The following is a 20,157-nucleotide window of genomic DNA, read 5'->3' as shown; positions in this document are numbered from 1 at the left end:
ACTTTCCTCTTGTTGTTTTCTTTGAGCCCATAAATAGTGTCTGGGATATCCTCATACATTCTCCTTTAAATAGCCGCAAAGAGAATAGTCTTGAAGAATTAGATAAGGGGAGGTGGAAGGCCATGAATTGTCGATCATCCCTAAGATGAATCAGTCATCTGGAAAGTATTGCCCGTTCTCAATATGCTCGCTTATCGTCTGGTCAAACTTGTAGCGGTCGGCTTAATTGGGTTGAGTTTGTGCTTGAACATTCTGTACTTCATAGGGAAATATATTAAAACTGCAGTGGATAATTTCACGAATGGGTCTGCTGTAATTACTCACTGGCTGTGTCAGCAGTCTAATAAACTTGCGAGGCGATTATTCTAACTGAGTTGATTCCTTAAACACACATTGGTGTTCTTGATGTGAAATTTGGGCCACAATGGCCTTTGTTATTGTTAACTACACTTCAAGCGTTTCCAAACTTTTCGTCCAAAAGTGGGATCATATGGCGATGGAGAATTGTCTTTCCAGAATATTCGCGTCAAAACCACCTCCGAACAAGAGTAAGTGCCTTCGTTACAAAACGTTGCTCAACAATCTCTGCCCTTTCTTACGCCAAAAAATGTGCGTAAGGGCTTGGATGTAACACTAAGTTTTTGAAAATAGTCACTTCATTCTTTGGAATTACTCTAGCAGAGATGGAGTCTAAGTTTAGTTTACGAAAAAGAGAATAATTATTGAAATTATAGTGGAGCCACAGAAAAAATAGAATAGGGACTGTCAAGCGAGCATATCAGGCAAATTCGTCAAGACAGACAAAAAAGAAAAGAAAATCGCTAGATTTTTTGAAAAATTTAAGGCATTTCAGGAATTTGACTATTAATCATTATATTTACAAGTATAAGAGCATAAAAAATATTTTCACAGAAAAATAACCTCAGAATTTATTTTTTCTTTAAAAAAAGACAAATTCAGCATTAAAATTTTTTGGATGCTATTGTCCTTAGTCACATAAATTATTGTCAAAATTCATATAACATACGGGAATAGCGAGGTCCAATATTAAATAAACATATAGAAATATTCAAGTACACTGACGCATTTTCAAAAATTGACGCTTCAAAATCCCCAGAAAAAAAAACCCTGAAAGTGTTTAGGATAGACTTCTGCACAATTACCTAGCATGGTGTATGTATGTTTAGAAATATTCCACCAAAAATTGTATTCAATTATAAATTGGATGTGAGACAATGGTACATTTTTAATTGAGTGCAGAGCTTGAAAAAGGTCAGGAGCTCTTAGTCTAAGAGACTGCATAAAAATGCTTTAGCACTTGAATCAACAGATTTAAATATCAAAATTGTTTGGCAGTTGTGTTTTTTGGGGCTTTGCCAGCAATGCAGCCAATTGCAAGGTGAGGGAGGGGGCATTTGTTCCCTAGATTTTCGCTCCCCCAAGATTTTAAGGAATGTCATTCTTAGGCATTTCCTTGAAAATATCCTTTTTGGTAATCTCATTGACAAAAATAACCCCCCCCCCATCCCCCAGACTTTGAAAAATGTATCCCATCCTAGTATTTTCCCAGAAATACAAAATGCAGGTTTTTAGCAGAAAAACACTAGCATTTTCGGAAACTGGCACCACAGTTTACAAGAAGGCAGAAGCTTTAAACAGAGTGGTACCACAGAGCAGCACTCCGCAACATTTCATCCTCATGTCGACGTTCAGTAACTAGATTGCAGTAGCTGCAGATTCAAATTTTACCTTTTCGTGTTGTAGTTGCTGGTTTAGTTGTAGTAGAATATGGCTTAGGTTTAGTGGTTGTGGTTGTAGTTGCGATTCTTGTGGTTGGCTTCTCTGTTGGTTTTATAGTAGTCGTCGTCACTGCAGGCTTAGTCGTTGTCGTTGAGGCAGGTTCGCTTTTGTCTGTAGAACTTGGAGACTCCGCATTTTGTTTTTCAGCTTCCTTTGCTACGATGGGACTCTGTAATAAAAATATGTTTCAGTGTCTGAAACTTTGTCATTTGATAAAAACAAAAGAATAAAGATCCCCCTGAACCTTTGATGGTACAAAGGGCGTCTTATTGACTTCTCAGTTGATGTATCTTTCTTCCAGGAATTTTTAACAAGCCCGTCACCCAACCTTACGGCAGCTGAAATCGAACCTTAAGCCCCATATTTCAAAGCAGAGCATGAATCCACCGTGCTGCCAAAGGGTTGCAGCGTATACTTTTAAGTAAAAGAATTTTTTTATTTTTAAAGTAGTTACTGATAATTTTTATCTGCTGAAATAGATAAAATAATAAAGAACAGGAATCATTAAATGATTGTTCTATTCTACCTGAAAATGATTGAAAAAGATAGAAAGATTAATAAGAAGCCGACTTGAAAATAGTAATATTTATTGAATATTCTGATACTCAAGGATTGCAATTTTTTGTCAGAAAATAACACTGCTAAGTCAAACTATAGAAAAACATGAGCTTGCAGTTTATGAAGTTAAGATTTATAGAGAAAAACAATAGTTGTGACAGAAGTAGAAACTGATGTGTAGGAAAAGCACGAAAATATTAGGAAAATGAAGTTAAGAAAAGAAGAAAAAAGAGTATAGAAAATAAAAAAAAAGGAATAAAGGTCTGAAACTTAATTTGCCAAGATATTTGTCTTTGACAGATATTAGAAAGGTATTTGTCTAAGAAGAAAAATAGAAAAAAATGATAAAATGCATATGAATCGACAAAGGCAAATAAAGATAAAACTATATTTTAACTTTTGCGATATTTAAGAATGCATTGTTTCAGTCAAGGGTATTGAAATTTTTTGGTAACAATATAAACAACTGTATTATTAATTTTCGCCTTAACAAAGAGGTGACTATTTTAAAAAGGTTTAGGTTTGTTTTTCATTACCTTAGGATTCTCTACGCTTGTAATAAAGTATTTGTTGAAGTTTAAATTTTAGGGTATACTGGGCGTTGACTGGGAAGCGTGCGGTCAAATGATTCTGGGGAGTTTACGGTTAAACCAATTTCCACGTAAAACCTGAAGCTCATATGCAACGTGAAAAACACATAGTATTTGCAGTCCTGCTCCAAGTACAAGTAGTAAGTACTGAATTTTGTCATAAAGATAAAGGGGTGCTGGTGCATTATGCGGGCATCGCTATATACTGTATGTAGAATGTAAAACGGAAAATGCTACAGTTAAATGGCAGAGACAGATACCCGGTACTAAAACAGTTATTAGAGTGGAATTGATCTAATATGAAAATAACCTAACCAGGTTAGGTTAGGTGAAAGACATTACAGCGTTCTGGACGCATGATTGTAACTTGTAATTCTTATAATTTTGTTCATCAACCATTATAACCGGGTATCTGTCTCTCCCGGTTGACTGTAGCGTTTCCCGTTTGACATTCCACATACAGTATATAGCGGTGCCCGCATAATGCACCAGTACCGATAAAGGTATAATTTTGGCCCCTAAAATGTGCAGAAAACATATGTAGAAAGAGATAAAAAAAAAACAAACAACTAATAATCCAAATGAGGAAAACAAAATCCTAATAAGGGCTGAAGTCGAGGAAGGGATAACCTGAGTCATTCCTAATTTACTAACCATTTCTTTGTCCACCCTTAGAAGACAAGAAAAAACACAAAAAGGTAGCAACATTTTGTATCACTCGCAATATATGTGACACTTTACTGGGAAAACAACGTTTTTGTCCTATCAAGAAAGCTTTTTGACACTTTCCCACGCCTGAAAGAATTTTTGAGAGTTTCCTTTCACGTTCTACAGCTGCATTCTAACCGCAAAGCCGATTTTTATTTTAGAAACATTCAATTTATTATAAAAGAAACTATTATAACATAACTTTTTAATGTTTTGAATTGAACTTGGACCATTTAAAGAATAATATTTCAGTGGTGGATTTCTAAAATAACTATCAAATTTTCTATAAAGTAAACTGTGCTTGTTTTCCTTCTCAGGCAGTATTTTTCCTTTATGTAGTAGTTGGTACTTCAATACAACACCAAAAAACTTGGCTCTCTGTTGGTGTAGCCATCATGATGGCAGTCAGCCGCCACAGATTTCTTTTAAGCACTATAATGCAACACAAAATATTCCAGATTGGTACGTTGTTAGGAACATTTTTTGCTTCTGGGAATGATATTTGCTTGATATAAGCGACCTGAAGCTTTATCTCAGCTGCAGCAACCCACCGCAGGGCCTGGGATTTTATTCCGGTGATACAACTTCTCCATCCTAACCCAAAGAGACAAAAATAGAGGAGGAAGACTATTTCAATAATAAGTTTCTTACCTCCGTAGAAGACCCAACTGGAAGTACCGTAGTCTGCTGCTTTTTCGGTGGTGTTCTTCTTGGTGGTTCTGGCTTTTCTACACAACATCGTAAAGAAGTTTGAGGGCAGGTTACATTGTCAAGAACATCATCGCATAAAAGGGCAGCTAATGCATGAACGCACCTTCCAGGGCAGTTTTTACTAACAACAGTTGTAGTAACGGCATCAAAAAGGCCTTAAAAAATATTTTATTGAAAGTCATGAATGATCAAGTGACCTAAAGAATAGTTCAAACCTATGAATGCTCTATCTAATGCGTGAAAATAATTAGCTAATAAATAAAAGCCATTCATAAGGAGAGGATGATGTTATGAGCTTCTGAAAATACTTTTTGTTTTGGAATTACAACTACTTATACTCAGTTGCAGTGCAGGCCAGTATAGATTTCAAACCATTCACAGTAATCTCGACCAGTTAATCGTAAGAATGAAGCGGTTCATTATGGTATCAGCTCTAAGAAAAGAAGCTTTGATAATAGCATATAAATATAGAGAATCCACTTTGAGTATTGACCCCAAATATGCAAAATTCATTAAGCTTACATTCACCCATTAAAACTTATTGGCATAAGAAAAGTTACATACTTCTAGAAAAGGAGAAAAACGCTAAAAAAACGTTTTGAAAATCATAACACCCGTGTTAAATTAAGCTATGACTATAAATCATGTTTCAGTTTTAACTCCCCCCCCCCTCCAAAAAACATTTTTTTGTATAAATGATTTTTCATTATTTTAGGCAATTTATCCCCAGAAGGGTGTTGAGCCCCATCCCAATTAAACGGAATTCTGACTATATTTTGAGCACAGCATCATCAGATCATGTGGATCTGTTGACACAGTAGCATAAAGTAGCTTAGGGAAACGCGGGGAGACATAATCTTCAGTTGGAGACAGGGACAGATCGAGGGGGTGGTTCTAGGGGCACGTTCCCCCACCTCAGAGGGTAAAAATTGCACTAATTAAAAGGTCGAAGGGGCAAAAAATAGTGATGAGGGAGCCAAACTTTATCAGTGCCCTCGCCCAAACATTAATTCTGAATCCACCACTGGTTGAGCATGGGTGGGTTTAACATCACAAAAACCCACACAATTCTATTTGAGAAACTAACACCCATGCGAGAAAACCTTGAAGGTTTTGGAGAAATTTCCTTGATGTTTTCTATTAGTAGGAAATGTTGGGATCTGACTTATTTCATGATCATATTAGCCTGGTTTTATAGATTAAATTTTTTAGACCACCCCCCCCCCCACCAAAAAAGAAGATCCAGATTCATATGACTTTCTTGACAGTTTCTATCGCTTTTTTTCATGTTATTATAAAATTTACGCCCCCCCTCCCCATGAATAATTCTAGTCTTTTTTTCCTGGACGGGTCCTAAAAGGACGATGTCATATGACCCTTGTATGCTTTTTGACATAACTGAAAACCTTTGGAGCGCAAAAATTATCCAAGAGACTGAGAAATATGAAAATTTTACTGCTAACAATGACCAGTTTTGCATAGCAATGGCTTTTGGTTATTGAGATTAAGAGCATTTGTGTTCTAGGCCTTGGAATGACAGCAGTACTAAAACTGTTAGCGCTGACATTTTGGAAAATCTGGAACCACGAATTTTCGTCAGGACTAAACGTGCTAAAGGGATACGCGCAAGCAGTATTTATTTCAGGGAGGGGGGAGGGGACAAAACGAAAAAGCAGGCAGATTATGGAGGAAACATAGGAAATCAAACAGTTCGTGGTAACAAACGGTAAGTAAGGAGCGACCCGGCTCAATGGTAACCGAAACTCTAAAATACGGAATTTTGATACCAATAGATACATCAAAAGAATCAGATTTTGATGCTGATTTCAAATATATAAGTTTAGTCTATTTTATCAAATTAGTTTTACCCATCAAAAGTTACGCGTTTGAGAAAATGTTTCTGATTTTAGAAAAAAGGGAGAAAGACCACCGAAAAGCTACAGAACCTTAATGAAAATCACACCATCATATTCAGCGTATAAGAGAACCCTACTGTAGAAGTTTCAAGCACCAATCTACAAAAAAGTGGAATTTTGCATTTTTTTTGCCAGAAGAAAGTTCACGGATGCGTGTTTATTTATTTTTTTTTTTTTTTCCAGGGGTGATCGTATCGACCCAGTGGTCCTAGAATACCGTGGGAGGGCTAATTGGAACGAAAATTAAAAGTTCTATTTCCATTTTTAAGTGACCAAAAAAAATGCAGGGCAACTAGGCCCCCTTCCTCGCTCATTTTTTTCCCAAAGTCACCCGATCAAAATTTTGAGATAGGCATTTTATTCCTCATGTTCTAAAATATGATAAATATGCCTTTTAGGTTGACTTAAGCCCCCAATGTCCCCAGGAGAATGGCAGAAAGTTATGAACTTTACCCAATGTTACATATAGTATTGGTTATTGGGAAATATACAGACGTTTTCAGGGGGGATTTTTTCTGGTCGGGGAGGGGGACGGGGGTTATATGGGAGGATCTTTCCATGAAGGAAGTTTTCATGGAAGAAGAGACATTGCTATGAAGGGGGCGCCGGATTTCTCAGCATTATTAAAAAAAGAGATCAAAAATTAAATAAAAAAACAAGTTTTTCAACAGAAAGTAAGGAGCAACATCAAAACTTAAAACGAACAGAAAATATTACTTATATGATTGGGTTCACCCCCTAGTCAATACCTCGCTCTTCAAGCAAAAGATTTTTTAGTACTTTCATAAGAGCTATTTATTCTAATTAACGGCCTTAGTGATTATGAGATGAGATATGAGATATACATTTATTAAAAAAGAAAACAAACACTATTCGCCTTTCGCCTGCCAAGAAAGACAATAAGCTTGAAAGGGCAAGCGAGATTAAGAGGTCATTTTTAAAGAATTGGAACAAAATTCGAACTTTAGCTTAAAGAGCAAGGAATTGACTAGGGGGCGAACCCCCTAATATACGTATTAAAAATCTATGAATATAGAAGTTCGTTAAGTAAGTTAATTCGTAAGTTACGTATATTTATTACTAATAAAAACGTTCGTAAATAAAATTAAACAAGTTTCGAGAAAGCCATTTAACCAAATAAAAGTAAAATTAATATACAAATTTTGTTTTAATTATTCATGTACGGTGAGCCAAAATCAAAACCTGCATTAATTCAAAAACGTTCAAAAATTAAGTAAAAAAAAACAAGTTTTTTTTAACTGAAAGTAAGGAACGACGTTAAAACTTAAAACGAACAGAAATTATTCCCTATATGAAAGGGGTTGTCCCCTTCTCAACACCTCGCTCTTTACGCTAAAGTTTGACTTTCTCACAACTCCATTTTTTTAAACAATAAAAAGCTTTTGCGTAAAGAGCGAAGCGTTGAGGAGGGGACAGCCCCTTTCATATACGGAATAATTTCTGTTCGTTTTAAGTTTTAACGTCGTTCCTTACTTTCAGTTAAAAAAAACTTGTTTATTTTATTTAATAATGGGGAAGACCATACAAATGAAGATATTTTACAGAGCGGGAAAAGGACCCATAGCCCCTTACCCTAAGTACCTGGACAGAAGAACGTATATCTAATAGTCCGCCAAGTATGGTCAGTATTAAGTCTCAATTTCACAAAAGATGTACGGTAACGTCTCTAGATTCACTAAGTCCAACTATTCCGAGTAAAAAATTAAGGTTGAATTCCATTGTTGGAATTCCATCCAGTGTCTGTGTTGTTCATTGTGATAAATAGTTTGTAGTGAAGCACAATATGATCACATAGATGTGGGCCTGAAGCTATCATTTTAATTGGGTCAGTTGGGTGAATGACAGAGAGAAGTCCTTGACCAATCCTTGAAGCGTAATGTATGCACTATTTATCAACCGGTTTCAACGTCATAATCACTTTTTCATTCCAAAACTTTTTGTCGCCATTTAAATGATTAGTAACTACCTGTGACCGACTTTCGTACGTAATTATCACAGATGGGTTAGAGACTGTTTTTTTTCCTCTGGTAAAAAATAAGATTTTTGTCATATAGCCTATCATAAACCTTTTTTATGGAAAGAAGTAATATTTTCTGATAAAAAGCCTTTTTGTAAGCTGGTTAAGTTATGTCTAAAATAGCAATACTGTGGTACATTGCTTTAATTTAGGAACTTATCCAGGACTACAACCCAGGACATTGCTTTGAATTCATTAAATCTCAACAGGAAAAACCTATTTTTCGTTTCGAAAGCATCATTTCGAAGAAGTCTTCCATTTCTGACGAATATTTTATGGATTCCATATAAGGAAGTTGGGGCAATGGCCAATCTGACTTGCCCATGAAGATGACTAATACATGGACCATCTATGTGTTCTTTAAGCGGAATCACAGCAGATATATAAAATGCAGTTATTAGACTGGGTAAAAGGACTAGTGGTATATTGGGTAGTTAATTTACCTGGATGCGAATCATGTTACAAAAAAAAAAATCTTCCATGGAATCGGAGGCATTTGATTCTACATCTCTTGCAACTTCATGCCCATCCTAGTCAACTTAAATAGTTTATCTATTGTTTGATATTAATAGCAATTTATATTATACTGGCTCTAGTAACAGGTTAAGCCCAACGCACAAAAACAAATGTAGAACAAAAAAAGAAAAAAAAGAAGAAAAAGACAAAACCAACCGAAAATAATTCTCAGTCAGCAAATAAATTATCTTCACTTGATTTTGACTATTTCTTTTTTTTTTTTTTTTTTTTTTTTTAATTAAAAGGCAGTATAGTAAGACAGTTTTGTTTATAAATGTGTCTTTTCTTTCCTGATCGAGTTGTTTCTTCAAGATCAGATGTAGGCCTATAGAGCTCTTGAATAAGCTTTCAAGAAAAGTTCCCGAGCTAATAATAAAACCTTTCAGAGCGTAAACAACTGCAGGCAGAAGAAGCAGCAAAAAGAGGAGACTCCGGAAGGAGACACAGAAGAACCAATTATGTCGCAGGGAAGCGAATGAGAAGTAGAGACGGCCTTTTAAGAGATCCGTTGGGGTGGCAGTGAAAGGACAGATTGTATTCAATGAAGTACGGGAAAATCACTGAGCAGGCCACCCCTAGAAGAACCCCTGACATTTCATAAAACCCCATCTTCCCTTTCATAGGCAGCGCGCTAGCACTGACTAAGTAAAAAACGATGTGGCCACAATGTGGTTTTTTTGTTTTTTTTTCTCCATACCCGGGCATATAAGGTTTTCATAGAAGGCGTTGTCGTAGAAACTTCGAAAAAGGCTCATTCGATTGGAAATTGGAGTGGCTAGTGCCCTTTTTAATAGTTGAAAGTGATTGGAGGGCAACTAGGCCCCCCCAGACGCCGATCATTCCCCCAAACACATCCAATCAACATTTTGAGATAGCCATTTTGTTCAGCGTAGTTGATTTCCAGATAGAAAATATGTTTTTGAGGAGGACACTCCCCCATAACCCTCAAGGCAAAGGTTTTAAGTTATGCACTAGGGGCATGTAAGGTTTTTATAGAAGGCGTTGTTGTAGAAACTTCAAAACAGGCTCATTCGATTGGAAATTCAAAGGGATAGGGCCCTTTTTAAAATAGTCGAAAGTGATTGGAGGGTAACTAGCCCCTCCCCATGCCCATCATTCCCCCAAAACACATCCAATCAAAATTTTGAGATAGCCATTTTGTTCAGCGTAGGCTAGTTGATTTTCAGATAAAAAATATGAGTACGACACTCCCCCACAACCCTCAGGGCAAGGGTTTTAAGTTATGCCCTGGGGGCATATAAGGCTTTTATAGAAGGCATTGTCGTAGAAATTTCAAAACAGGTTTATTCGAGTTGAAATTCATAGAGGTAGTACCCTTTTTAATACTCTAACGTCATTTGAGGGCAACTAGCCCCCCCCCCTCCACGCCCATCAGTCCCCCAACCACATCCCATCAAAATTTTGAGATAGCCATTTTGTTAAGCATAGTTGATTTCCAGATAGAAAATATGTTTTTGAGGAGGACACTCCCCCACAACCCTCAGGGCAAGGGTTTTAAGTTATGCCCTAGAGGTATATAAGGTTTTTTATAGAAGGCGTTGTTGTACAAACTTCAAAAGTGGCTCATTTGATTGGAAATTCAAAAGTCTAGTGCCCTTTTTAATAGTCGGAAGTGATTGGAGGGCAACTAGCCCCCCCGCACCACCCATTATTCCCACAAACACATCCAATCAAAATTTTGAGATAGCCATTTTGTTCAGCGTAGTTGATTTTCTGATAGAAAATAGGTTTTTGAGGAGGACACTCCCCTACAACCCTCAGGGCAAGGGTTTAAAGTTTTGCCCTGGGCGCATATAAGATTTTTATAGAAGGCGTTGTATTTGAAACTTCAAAAAAGACTCATTCGATTGGAAATTCAAAGGCCTAGTGCCCTTTTTAATAGTCAAAAGTGATTGGAGGGTAACTAGCCCCCCCCCCATGTCTATCATTCTCTCAAACACGTCCGATATAAATTTTGAGAAAGCCATTTTGTTCAGCATAGTTGATTTCCAGATAGAAAATATGTTTTTGAGGAGGAATCTCCCCCACAGCCATCAGGGCAAGGGTTTTAAGTTATGCCCTGGGGGCATATAAGGTTTTTATAGAAGGCGTTGTCGTAGAAACTTTAAAAAAGCTCATTCGATTGGAGATTCAAAGGACTAGTGCCCTTTTTAATAGTCGAAAGTGATTGATGGGCAACTAACCCCCCCCCCCCCACACCCATCATTCCCCCAAACACATCCAATAAAAATTTTGAGATAGCCATTTTGTTCAGCCCAGTTAATTTCCAGATAGAAAATATGTTTTTGAGGAGGACACTCCCCGACAACCCTCAGGGCAAGGGTTATAAGTTATGCCCGGGGGGCATATAAGGTTTTTATTGAAATCTTTGTCGTTGAAACTTGAAAAAGGGCTCATTCGATTTGAAATTCAAAGGGCTAGTACCAATTTTAATAGTCGAAAGTGATTAGTGATATTTTTTGTTGTTGTTTAGACCAGGGCACTTCTTATCGAAGGAGTTGTCGTGGGAACTTCGAAAGGGCCTCATTCGATTGAAAATAGAAAGGGATGGTGCCCTTTTTAATAGTCGAAACTGATTGGAGGGAAACTAATCCCCCTTCCACTCCCAACCTCCCAAGCCCACCCTCCCATTTGCCCATTATGTTTAAAAACTAAATGTTGCCTTAAGATTATATCAAAATGCACTGTGATATTGCTAATTCCAAATAAGGCATCTCAGCAGTATCCCAAGAACGACTGATGGTATTATGTTCAAACTTTCGGGGCTACTTCTGCTCTTAAAACTTAACAAGTGTATCCATGCTATCAAAGAAAGTAAACAGATTTTTTGCGAATGGTATCAAGTTTTCCATTTCAGGTCAACTACAGGAGGTATGAAACTAAATTAAACAGTACAATTTGTGTCCAGATATTTAAAAGGGTGTATGTTGTTAAAAATTGCAGAAAATTTTTCTCCAGCATACAAATAGCAGGCCAAACTATAAAGTCTTAAAAAACAAAAAGATTTAAAGTGTTATTTTCTTTTTTCCCTGAAAAGACTATGTCAATATAAAACGAACATATATTAATTAAAAAAAACTTTTTCCACAAAATAAGTTTTTCAAAAAAAAGTAAAGAACTCCATTAAACAAAAAATGAGCAAAAATAAAATCAAATAATCTACCAAGCGTGAAACTACCACAAATCAGCATCGAAAAATAAATGAAACCCAAAACGAACAGAAATTACAATAAATAAACGAGTCAAACTCAAAACGAGCAGAAATTACCATAAGTTGGGCGCAAAACCCCTGTGCCTTCCCAAGGCCAGAACAAAATTTGCACTTTACTTAAAAAATACAAATGAATGTGCATTGTCAGTTTAATATACATATATTTGTTCTGGCCTTGGGAAGGCATAGGGGTTTTGCGCCCAACTTGTGTTAATTTCTGCTCGTTTTGAGTTTGACTCGGTTATTTATTGTAATTTCTGTTCGTTTTGGGTTTCATTTATTTGTCAATGCTGATTTGTAGTAGTTTCATGCTTGGCAGATTTTTTGATTTTATTTTTGCTAATTTTTGTTTAATGGAGTTTTTTACTTTTCTTTGAAAAACCTATTTTGTGGAAAAACTTTTTTAAATTAATAAATATCAACACCCATTCACCTTCATTAAGTGAGATGCAAAAAGCAGGGAAGAAGCTGAAAAACGAAAAATCACTGGGGCTGCACCGCATATCTGCACAGATGATTAAGGCATTAATATTCTTATACATTTCACTTTGGCTTGTGCTCTTCACTCAGTTTTGGGCAATGGACAAAAGTACCACCGTGTTTGAAACGCAGTACACTCATCGGGATATTCAAAAAAGGAGACTCTACTGTGTCTGGCAATTAGTGGGTACATGTTCGCCGTCAATACCAGGGAAGATGCTCTTTCATATTATCCTACAGAGGATCTGGAGAAAACTCGGTCAACACCTCCGGGACGAACAGTATGGCTTATGGCCAAACCGTTCATATGAAGACTTTGTATACACGCTTAGACTTCTAACTGAAGAAAGAAGAGAGTGATGTTAGAAGATCTTTATGATCTTTGTGGACTTCGAGAAGGCCTTCAATTCCACAGATCGCGAAAGTCCATGGAAGAGTTTCATTCGTTATCTCATCCATGAGAAAATAGTGACAATAAATATCGCCATGAATAGGGTTGGTGAATGTTGCCTCAAGATACCAGAGGACCAAAACCGTTTGTCTCGCATCTTCACAGGAGTAAAACAGGAGTCTTTTCTATCACCATAATTTTTTTTGCAATAATCCTTGATAGTATCTTGAGAAAAGGCATCACAGAGAGATGAGGCATCGAACTATGCCCTTAAGTCCGGGTCAACAATATAGGTAGGTTCTTCAGACGATATATCAGCAATTGCGTCAAGCAAACATTGGCTTCAAGAGCAACTCGATAATGAGTTTACAGTAAAGGACAACCATCTTGGTCTGTGAGTGAATGCAGAGAAAACCAAAAGCATGGGAACAGGCCATTTTCCTCTGTCTATCAAATGGGGCAACCAAGATGTTGAACAAGATGTTCAGTTCAAATACCTGGGAGGTATCACCGAGAACACTGGCTCTACAATGAAAGAAGTGATAATCGCAGTTGTGCGAACAAATGGTGTCTTCAACAAAATATGTCAAGTATGAAAATCTAAAAAAAAATGCATGCACCTGAAGTTACGCCTTTTTAACTGCAATGTTATGCCACTACTACTTTATGCCACTGAAACATGGCGCCCGAATCAACTACAAGAGAGGAGAGTCCCGGCTTTAGAAAACTCGTACCTTCACATAATAGCGAACATCCATTGAGCACAGAAGACGACAAACCAGTCCATCCCTGAAAAGACGCGACAACCTCTAGTGGCCAACATCATCAGAGTTCAACGGTAGATATTCGGGAAACGTCCTCCGTATGGACAACCATTGACGGCTAAAAGCCGCTTCACATTGGCAATGACCAGGATGTTGTAGCCGGGGAAGACCCAGAGATATACTGCACCAGACCTACCAGAGGAATCTACGCAACCTCCAGACCTCCGTTCAACTTCAATGGGAGAAAATCACTACAGCAGCAAACCTGAGGGATGATTGGTGGCTTTTCCTTGATACCCTGGGTGCAGGAGGCACAGGTGATTCTGAGGTCTAGTGTAAGTAGCACAGTAATAAGACTTAGTGAGAAGGAAGAACCAGTTGCGTACGAAAAGGGGTCGACTCTTCTATAAGTAAAAGTTTTGGGTAGAGAAATGGACTCAGGTAAAAGGCACTACAATCGGCCCTTCTAGTATTCAGATTAAACATCCATAAATTATTCTGATTGAAAATAAGTGTAATATGCCCTCCTTTCTGCTCTATGTATCTATAAATATACTGTTTGGAAATGGGCTGTTTGCAAGATTTGGTGCCCATATGCCTGGACCAAATACATAATGCGTCTCAGTATACTTGAAAGATCAAACAATTATGTCTTTAGGTGTAAAACGACCCCCACAGTCGGTGGGGAGAGGCCTGTAAGCTATGAAACTCGCCCATTGTTTAGTATAGCATTTGTTATTGGGAACTATGCATTCTTCTTTTTTGAGGAGGGGGGAGGGATTGTGCTTGGGGGAGGATTTCTATAGGGAGAATCTTTTTTGGGGAGGGAAATTTCTGGAGGGTGAATATTCCAAGGGAAATGTTACACTGCGGGGGGGGGGGGGGATTTGACAGAGTTACTATACGAAATTCTTTTTAATTGTCTTACATTCTCTTTGCCAAATTTTTCATGTGGAGATGTTCCGAGGAATTATCCAGGGTTTTTTTCCGCGTATTTTGATTTCTGGGAAATAATTTCCACAGAAGGGCACATTTCTGGAGTGATCGAGAAACCGATTAGAGATTAAAGTTTTATTCGAATGAAAGACTGATAAAGAGAATTTTTCAGGCTGAATCGTCCGCAAGCAATTTTACACGGAGGGGGATTCTCAGTGAGGATGGAAGTGTCTGGAGGGAATTTGATGGTGGGGGCCGCACTTTACGTTGAATGAAATTTCCAAGGAGGAGTTTTCTGTGAGGGGGAGGGTATATTTCATGGAAGGTGAGCCCGATTTAACGGCATTATTTTAAAAACGAACAGAAATTATTCCATATAAGAAGGGCTGCCCACTCCTCAATACCTTGCTCTGTACGCTAAAGTTTGACTGTTTGTCCCAATTTTTTAAGAGCGTCTACTGAAACATAGGGGTTGTTTAATTAGAATTGGAAGTTTTTTTAAAAGTTCTAACAATTTTAGCGTAAAGAGCAAGGTGTTGAGGAGGAGGCAACCCTATATACGGAAGAAATATGCCTAAATTAATGCAATTTTGGAATTTTAATGAAATTTTTTTTTTAATTTTACATGTAGCTACGGTGAGCCAAATTCGAACCTACATTAGTTGAAAAACGTTCAGAAATTAAATAAAAAAAAAGGCTTTTTAAACTGAAAGTACGGAGCGACATTAAAACCTAAAACAAACAGAAATTATTCCGTATATGAAAGGGGCTATCCCCTCCTCAACGCCTCACTCTTTACACTAAAGTTTTTATTGTTTTAAAAAGTAGAGTTTTGACAAAGAGTCAAGAGTGAGGCGTTGAGGAGGGGATAGCCTATCATATACGGAATAATTTCTGTTCGTTTTAAGTTATAATGTCGCTCCTTACTTTCAGGTAAAAAACTGTTTTTTTTTATTTAATCTGCTAAAGAGTTGGGGATGAGAAAGGATAAGGGGGTGCCAGAGGGGTCACAGGGTCTTTTTTTTGTTTGCCTCGAAGGTGCAATTTTATTCTAAATTTATTATGAGTGACGAAATTTCATACTTTTTAGCTTAGCCTACTTACCTAACAGTGGGAGTTCATTTTTCTCGGTATTATATACAACTGTGGTTTAAAAATACCGCTTAATTATGTCTCTTAAACAAAATCTCTGGAAGCACCCATGATCTAAGGCTTTATTAGTTTTCTATTAATAAAAGTTTCGAGTGAAGGTAAAATATTATTCCTCAATGATATAAGAGTAGGCTAGTCCTCTTCATGACAAGTTTCCATCTGAAGTAATACACTACCGTGCACGATAATCTACTGAGGTTGAAAATCTCCCCTGTATTGACGTTCAGCCAGAGATTAAAACTGGAGGGAGGGGGATGCAGCCTACAAAGCTTTTCAGGGGTGTGTGTGTAAAATTTCGAGATTTTTCTGGAAAAAGTCATACTTTATGTTAACGCTGTTGCAAATTTTTGGATTTCTAAGAGGGTCATATGCTAACTTGGAACCCTTCAGCCCAGTCTGGGGCCTAAAATTTAATCTTGGACGAGAAACCAATGACCACTAAATATATACCGAAAAGCTAAATATTCACTGGATGCTAGCTTGCCACTTTTGAAGGAAACGGGATAAACAGATAAAAGTAGAACCATTAGATTCCTTATTGGCAAATATATACGAAATTCCATAACTGACATAGGGACAAGCTGAACGTAAATCTTGATTTCTTTTACTGCGCTCTTTCTAAACATGCTTATCAATTTACTCACAAATGCACCCCCCCCCTTCCTTCTGATGGTCTCATATATAGCCCTAATGATGCATTTTCCCATTACATCAATGTGATCGAGTGCATAATTTACCAAATATTATTTGAAATAGTTTTAAAAAGTGGATAGTAGTTTTAAAAAGTGGATAGTGGATAGGGCGGAAACATGATAATCTGATTACCAAAACACCCTTCATATTATATATAGGGCTAACAGGGGGGAGGGGGCTTTGTGAATAAATAGATTATTATATTCCGAAAGAGCATATAAAGAATCAAGTACTGAGTTCAACTTGTCCCCATACCCAATTATGGAATCTTGTATATATTTACCTCCCTCTTTTATAGTATTTCAAAATACTATGGTTGCTTTTCTAACAATGCATCCACTCTCCATGATGATCCCTGCCCTGATATAGCCATAGGAATATGGAAGAGTAAACTAAAAGAAAAGAATAAAACAATGAAATTCTTACTTTATAATAGGCAGTATGTTTCTATTAATCACTCTGCCATGTTCCCTTCCCTTAACATAAACTTTATGAAATCATTTCAAATAGTATTTATAATCACAATTATATTGTTCTCACTTAGGCGAAACTAAATTTCATAGATCTGAGAACGGAGAAAACCCGTTTGAAAAAAGGATCATAAGGGGGAGGGGGTGACTGCATTGTCAAAAAAGACCATGGTATTTTGAAAGAGCACAAAATAAGGAATCCAATGGTATTACTCTTATTTGTTTAGCGTGTTGCTTCAAAAGCAGCCAACCACTAACTAGAAACCGCGAATTGGTACTTTTTTGGGTCAATATCTACCAAATCATATTATTGATTTAGAAATAAAGTTTAGACACCGTTTAAGGCCTTTTTTTAGGGTTATTGCGAATATAATACTAAATTAACTTGGGAATTAAGTTAAGCCCCCCGCCCTATATATGCCCCATCAGGGTTAGGTTAGGTTAGGTATGACCTATATAGGGGGGGGGGGCTGGAATTAATTTCTGATAGAAATGCTTATTATATTCGTAATCAGCATAAAAAAGGCATCGAATGGTGTATTCACTTTATTTTAAACTCAATAATATGATTTGGTAAATATTGACCCTTTTTTGTATTCTCATTGAAAGAAATAAAAAAAAACGACAAATTTGCTTTCTTTCTTGGACTTTTGAAAAATGTTGTTGCCCCCACCCCCCTATATTTCTGAATATTGATGCCACTACTTATGGGGCAGGAACAAACACAAAACAAGGAAATATAATATTTGATTTCTTAAATCATTAGGCTTCTAATCTGCAGTATAAAATAAAGCAAGAGAGATCTAACCTGATAGTAGGCTTGAAGCGAAACTTCCTGTCGATTGAGCAGGCTTATTTTGTCTCTCAGTTTCGGTAACATTCCCATCATCAGCGTATATTAATCCAACACAAATAAATATCACAACAACCTTTAACTTCATTTTGGTCTAATCACTTCCAATGAGCTAATGCCACTCAGAAACCCATACCCTTATCGTTGTACAATACTTCGTAAGACTGATACCCAGATTTAGGCTGATCAGGTGTAATCCAACGGTAAATTGTGACGTCGTTAAAGCCTTTAAGGTACGCTTTTTTTACAAGTGAACCCGAAATTTGATTTCTCAGTCTGAGTATTTATATGGATTTTTTAGATGACCAATAGTCACTTCCGATGACTTACTTATACAAAATTCGCTTTAGTAATTCACTTTTCATTAGGGTTCGAGGTCAAACTTGAATAATTCCGACAAATGGCAAGAAAACAAGCTATTGGATAAACAAGTTTGTATAGCCGCTGGAATAAACATCTTTCAACATTATAATGCAAGTCATTTGAGTAAATAAATAGTTACCACCGCTATATAGGCCCTTGCCCAAGGAAGAAGATACTTCAGGCTCATACCCCTTTTTAATCCACGAGTCTTTTACATTTTTTTTTACAATTTCTGTTGAGATCTGAATTTGTACAATTGTTCTGATAATTTCCAAAAATCCTGCACAGTTTTTGATTTTTATTTGATTTTGAAATGGCTTTCAAATCAAATCTATTTATATTTCCTTTTTTTACAAAAACCTTTCCAATAGAAGTTTTTCAGAAACGTAAAGAACTAAAACGAGCAAAAATAAAGAGAAATTACTATGAATGAGTAATAAAACCTAAAGAGAACGGACATTATAATGAATAAAAAACGAATGATGAAGTCAAACTTGAAGGGAACAGTAATTACCACAAATAAAATTGGAACTGTCTCTTTTTAGCTCTCTAAAGGCTGAAACGGCATTTACACTTATTGTAAGTTGTCGTTTGCGAATAACCAAATACTATCTCAGAATTCCATTCGGATGCATTTGGGGGAAAAGGGGCATGGGAAGGGGGATAGTTGCCCTCAATTCTGTTTGGCCACTTAATAAGGCACTTAAAGTTTAAATTTTTGTTCGAATGAGGCTTTTTCCGATCTTCTAGGACCCTTGGTTTGATGCGATCATTCCAGGAAAAAAAACGACACGCATCCATGATCTTTTAATTTTTCAATTTCAGTTTAAAAGATCTCATTTTATTGTTTATAAACAGTGTTTGCCGTGAATCACTCTCGGATAGATCCGAAATACTTTTAAGGTCTAAACAAATTTCACTCTCTTGGGTAACTTCTCTGCTGTTTACTTGCTGCCAAAATTCAAATGAATTTACTGGAAAAATTATGCATTGTCAGTTTAATATACATATGCTGATATTTATTCCTTAAAATCTTTATTAATTTATGATTTCTTAAAGTTATAAAAGTGAAAACATTTAAAAGAATTTTTTTCAGTAAAGTACAAATTATATTCTGGGGTTTAGAACCCTACTCAAATTAATTTCTGCACGTTTTGAGTTTAACTCTGTTATTTATTTCAATTTATGTTTGTTTTGGGTTTCATTTATTTACTGATACTGATTTGTGATAGTTGTATTCTTTGTAGATTATTTGATTCTATTTTTGTTCATTTTTGGTTTAATGGAGCTCTTAATTTGTTTTTTGAAAATCTTATTTTATTTAAAAAGTTTTTTAATTCATTTCTGCTCTTTTTATATTGACATACTCTTTTTCAGGAAAAAAGGCTGAGCCTCTTCTAAAGTTAAACAACTTTAGAAGCCTTCCATAAAAACCTTAAATACCCCCTGGGCATAACATACAACCCTTGCCCCTAATCTCTGGGGTTTGTTTCACCCCCAAAAGCCTTGTTATATGATATTTAGACTATTTTGAATAGAATGGTTATCTCAAAATTTCTATTAGATGCAATTCGTTACAATACGACGTGTGTGTGTGGAGGGGGGGATAGCTGCCCTCTGATCACTTTGACTCTGAAATAGAGCACTTGAGCGTCTGATTACCAATCCAATGAGCCCCCTCCGAAGTTTATATGACCATGCTTTCTATAAAAACCTTATATGCCCCCAGGGCATAACTTACAACCCTTGCCCTGAAGGCTGGGGAGGGGGGGGGTGTCCTCCTCAAGGACATATAATCCAGATCTTTCAACTATGTTGATTAAAATGGCTCAAAAATTTTTTATAAGGGCTTTGAACTTCTACCATGGGATTCCCTGATTGTTTTGTAGTTAGGGAGAGAAAGAGATATCTCCAAGGGTACATTTTAATGCCAAAACATCCTAACCCTTACTAGGCCTTCATGTAGATACAGATTTAGCACTAAGG

At 36.6% G+C, this 20,157-nt stretch overlaps 1 protein-coding gene across 1 annotated transcript in view; it reads right to left on the bottom strand.

The window, feature by feature from the left end:
* mas (trypsin-like serine protease domain-containing protein masquerade) overlaps window positions 1-17,969 on the bottom strand; it is a 51,926-nt gene extending 33,957 nt beyond the window's left edge. The window contains exons 1-3 of the mRNA XM_089099285.1: window positions 17,764-17,969; window positions 4,308-4,522; window positions 1,750-1,969 (exon numbers count right to left, since the gene is read on the bottom strand). Of these exons, the coding sequence (XP_088955411.1) occupies window positions 1,750-1,969; window positions 4,308-4,522; window positions 17,764-17,896 (568 nt within the window). The 5' untranslated portion in view covers window positions 17,897-17,969. The remainder of the gene's footprint in view (window positions 1-1,749; window positions 1,970-4,307; window positions 4,523-17,763) is intronic.
* Between the last annotated feature and the right edge of the window lie 2,188 nt (window positions 17,970-20,157).

This window comes from Artemia sp. Qi Xiang Cuo, chromosome 13 (assembly GCF_049724085.1).
Source record: "Artemia sp. Qi Xiang Cuo chromosome 13, ASM4972408v1, whole genome shotgun sequence".
Classification (NCBI taxonomy): domain Eukaryota; kingdom Metazoa; phylum Arthropoda; class Branchiopoda; order Anostraca; family Artemiidae; genus Artemia; species Artemia sp. Qi Xiang Cuo.
Note: the sequence above shows the minus strand (reverse complement) of the source record. Positions and strands in the feature narration are given on the sequence as shown.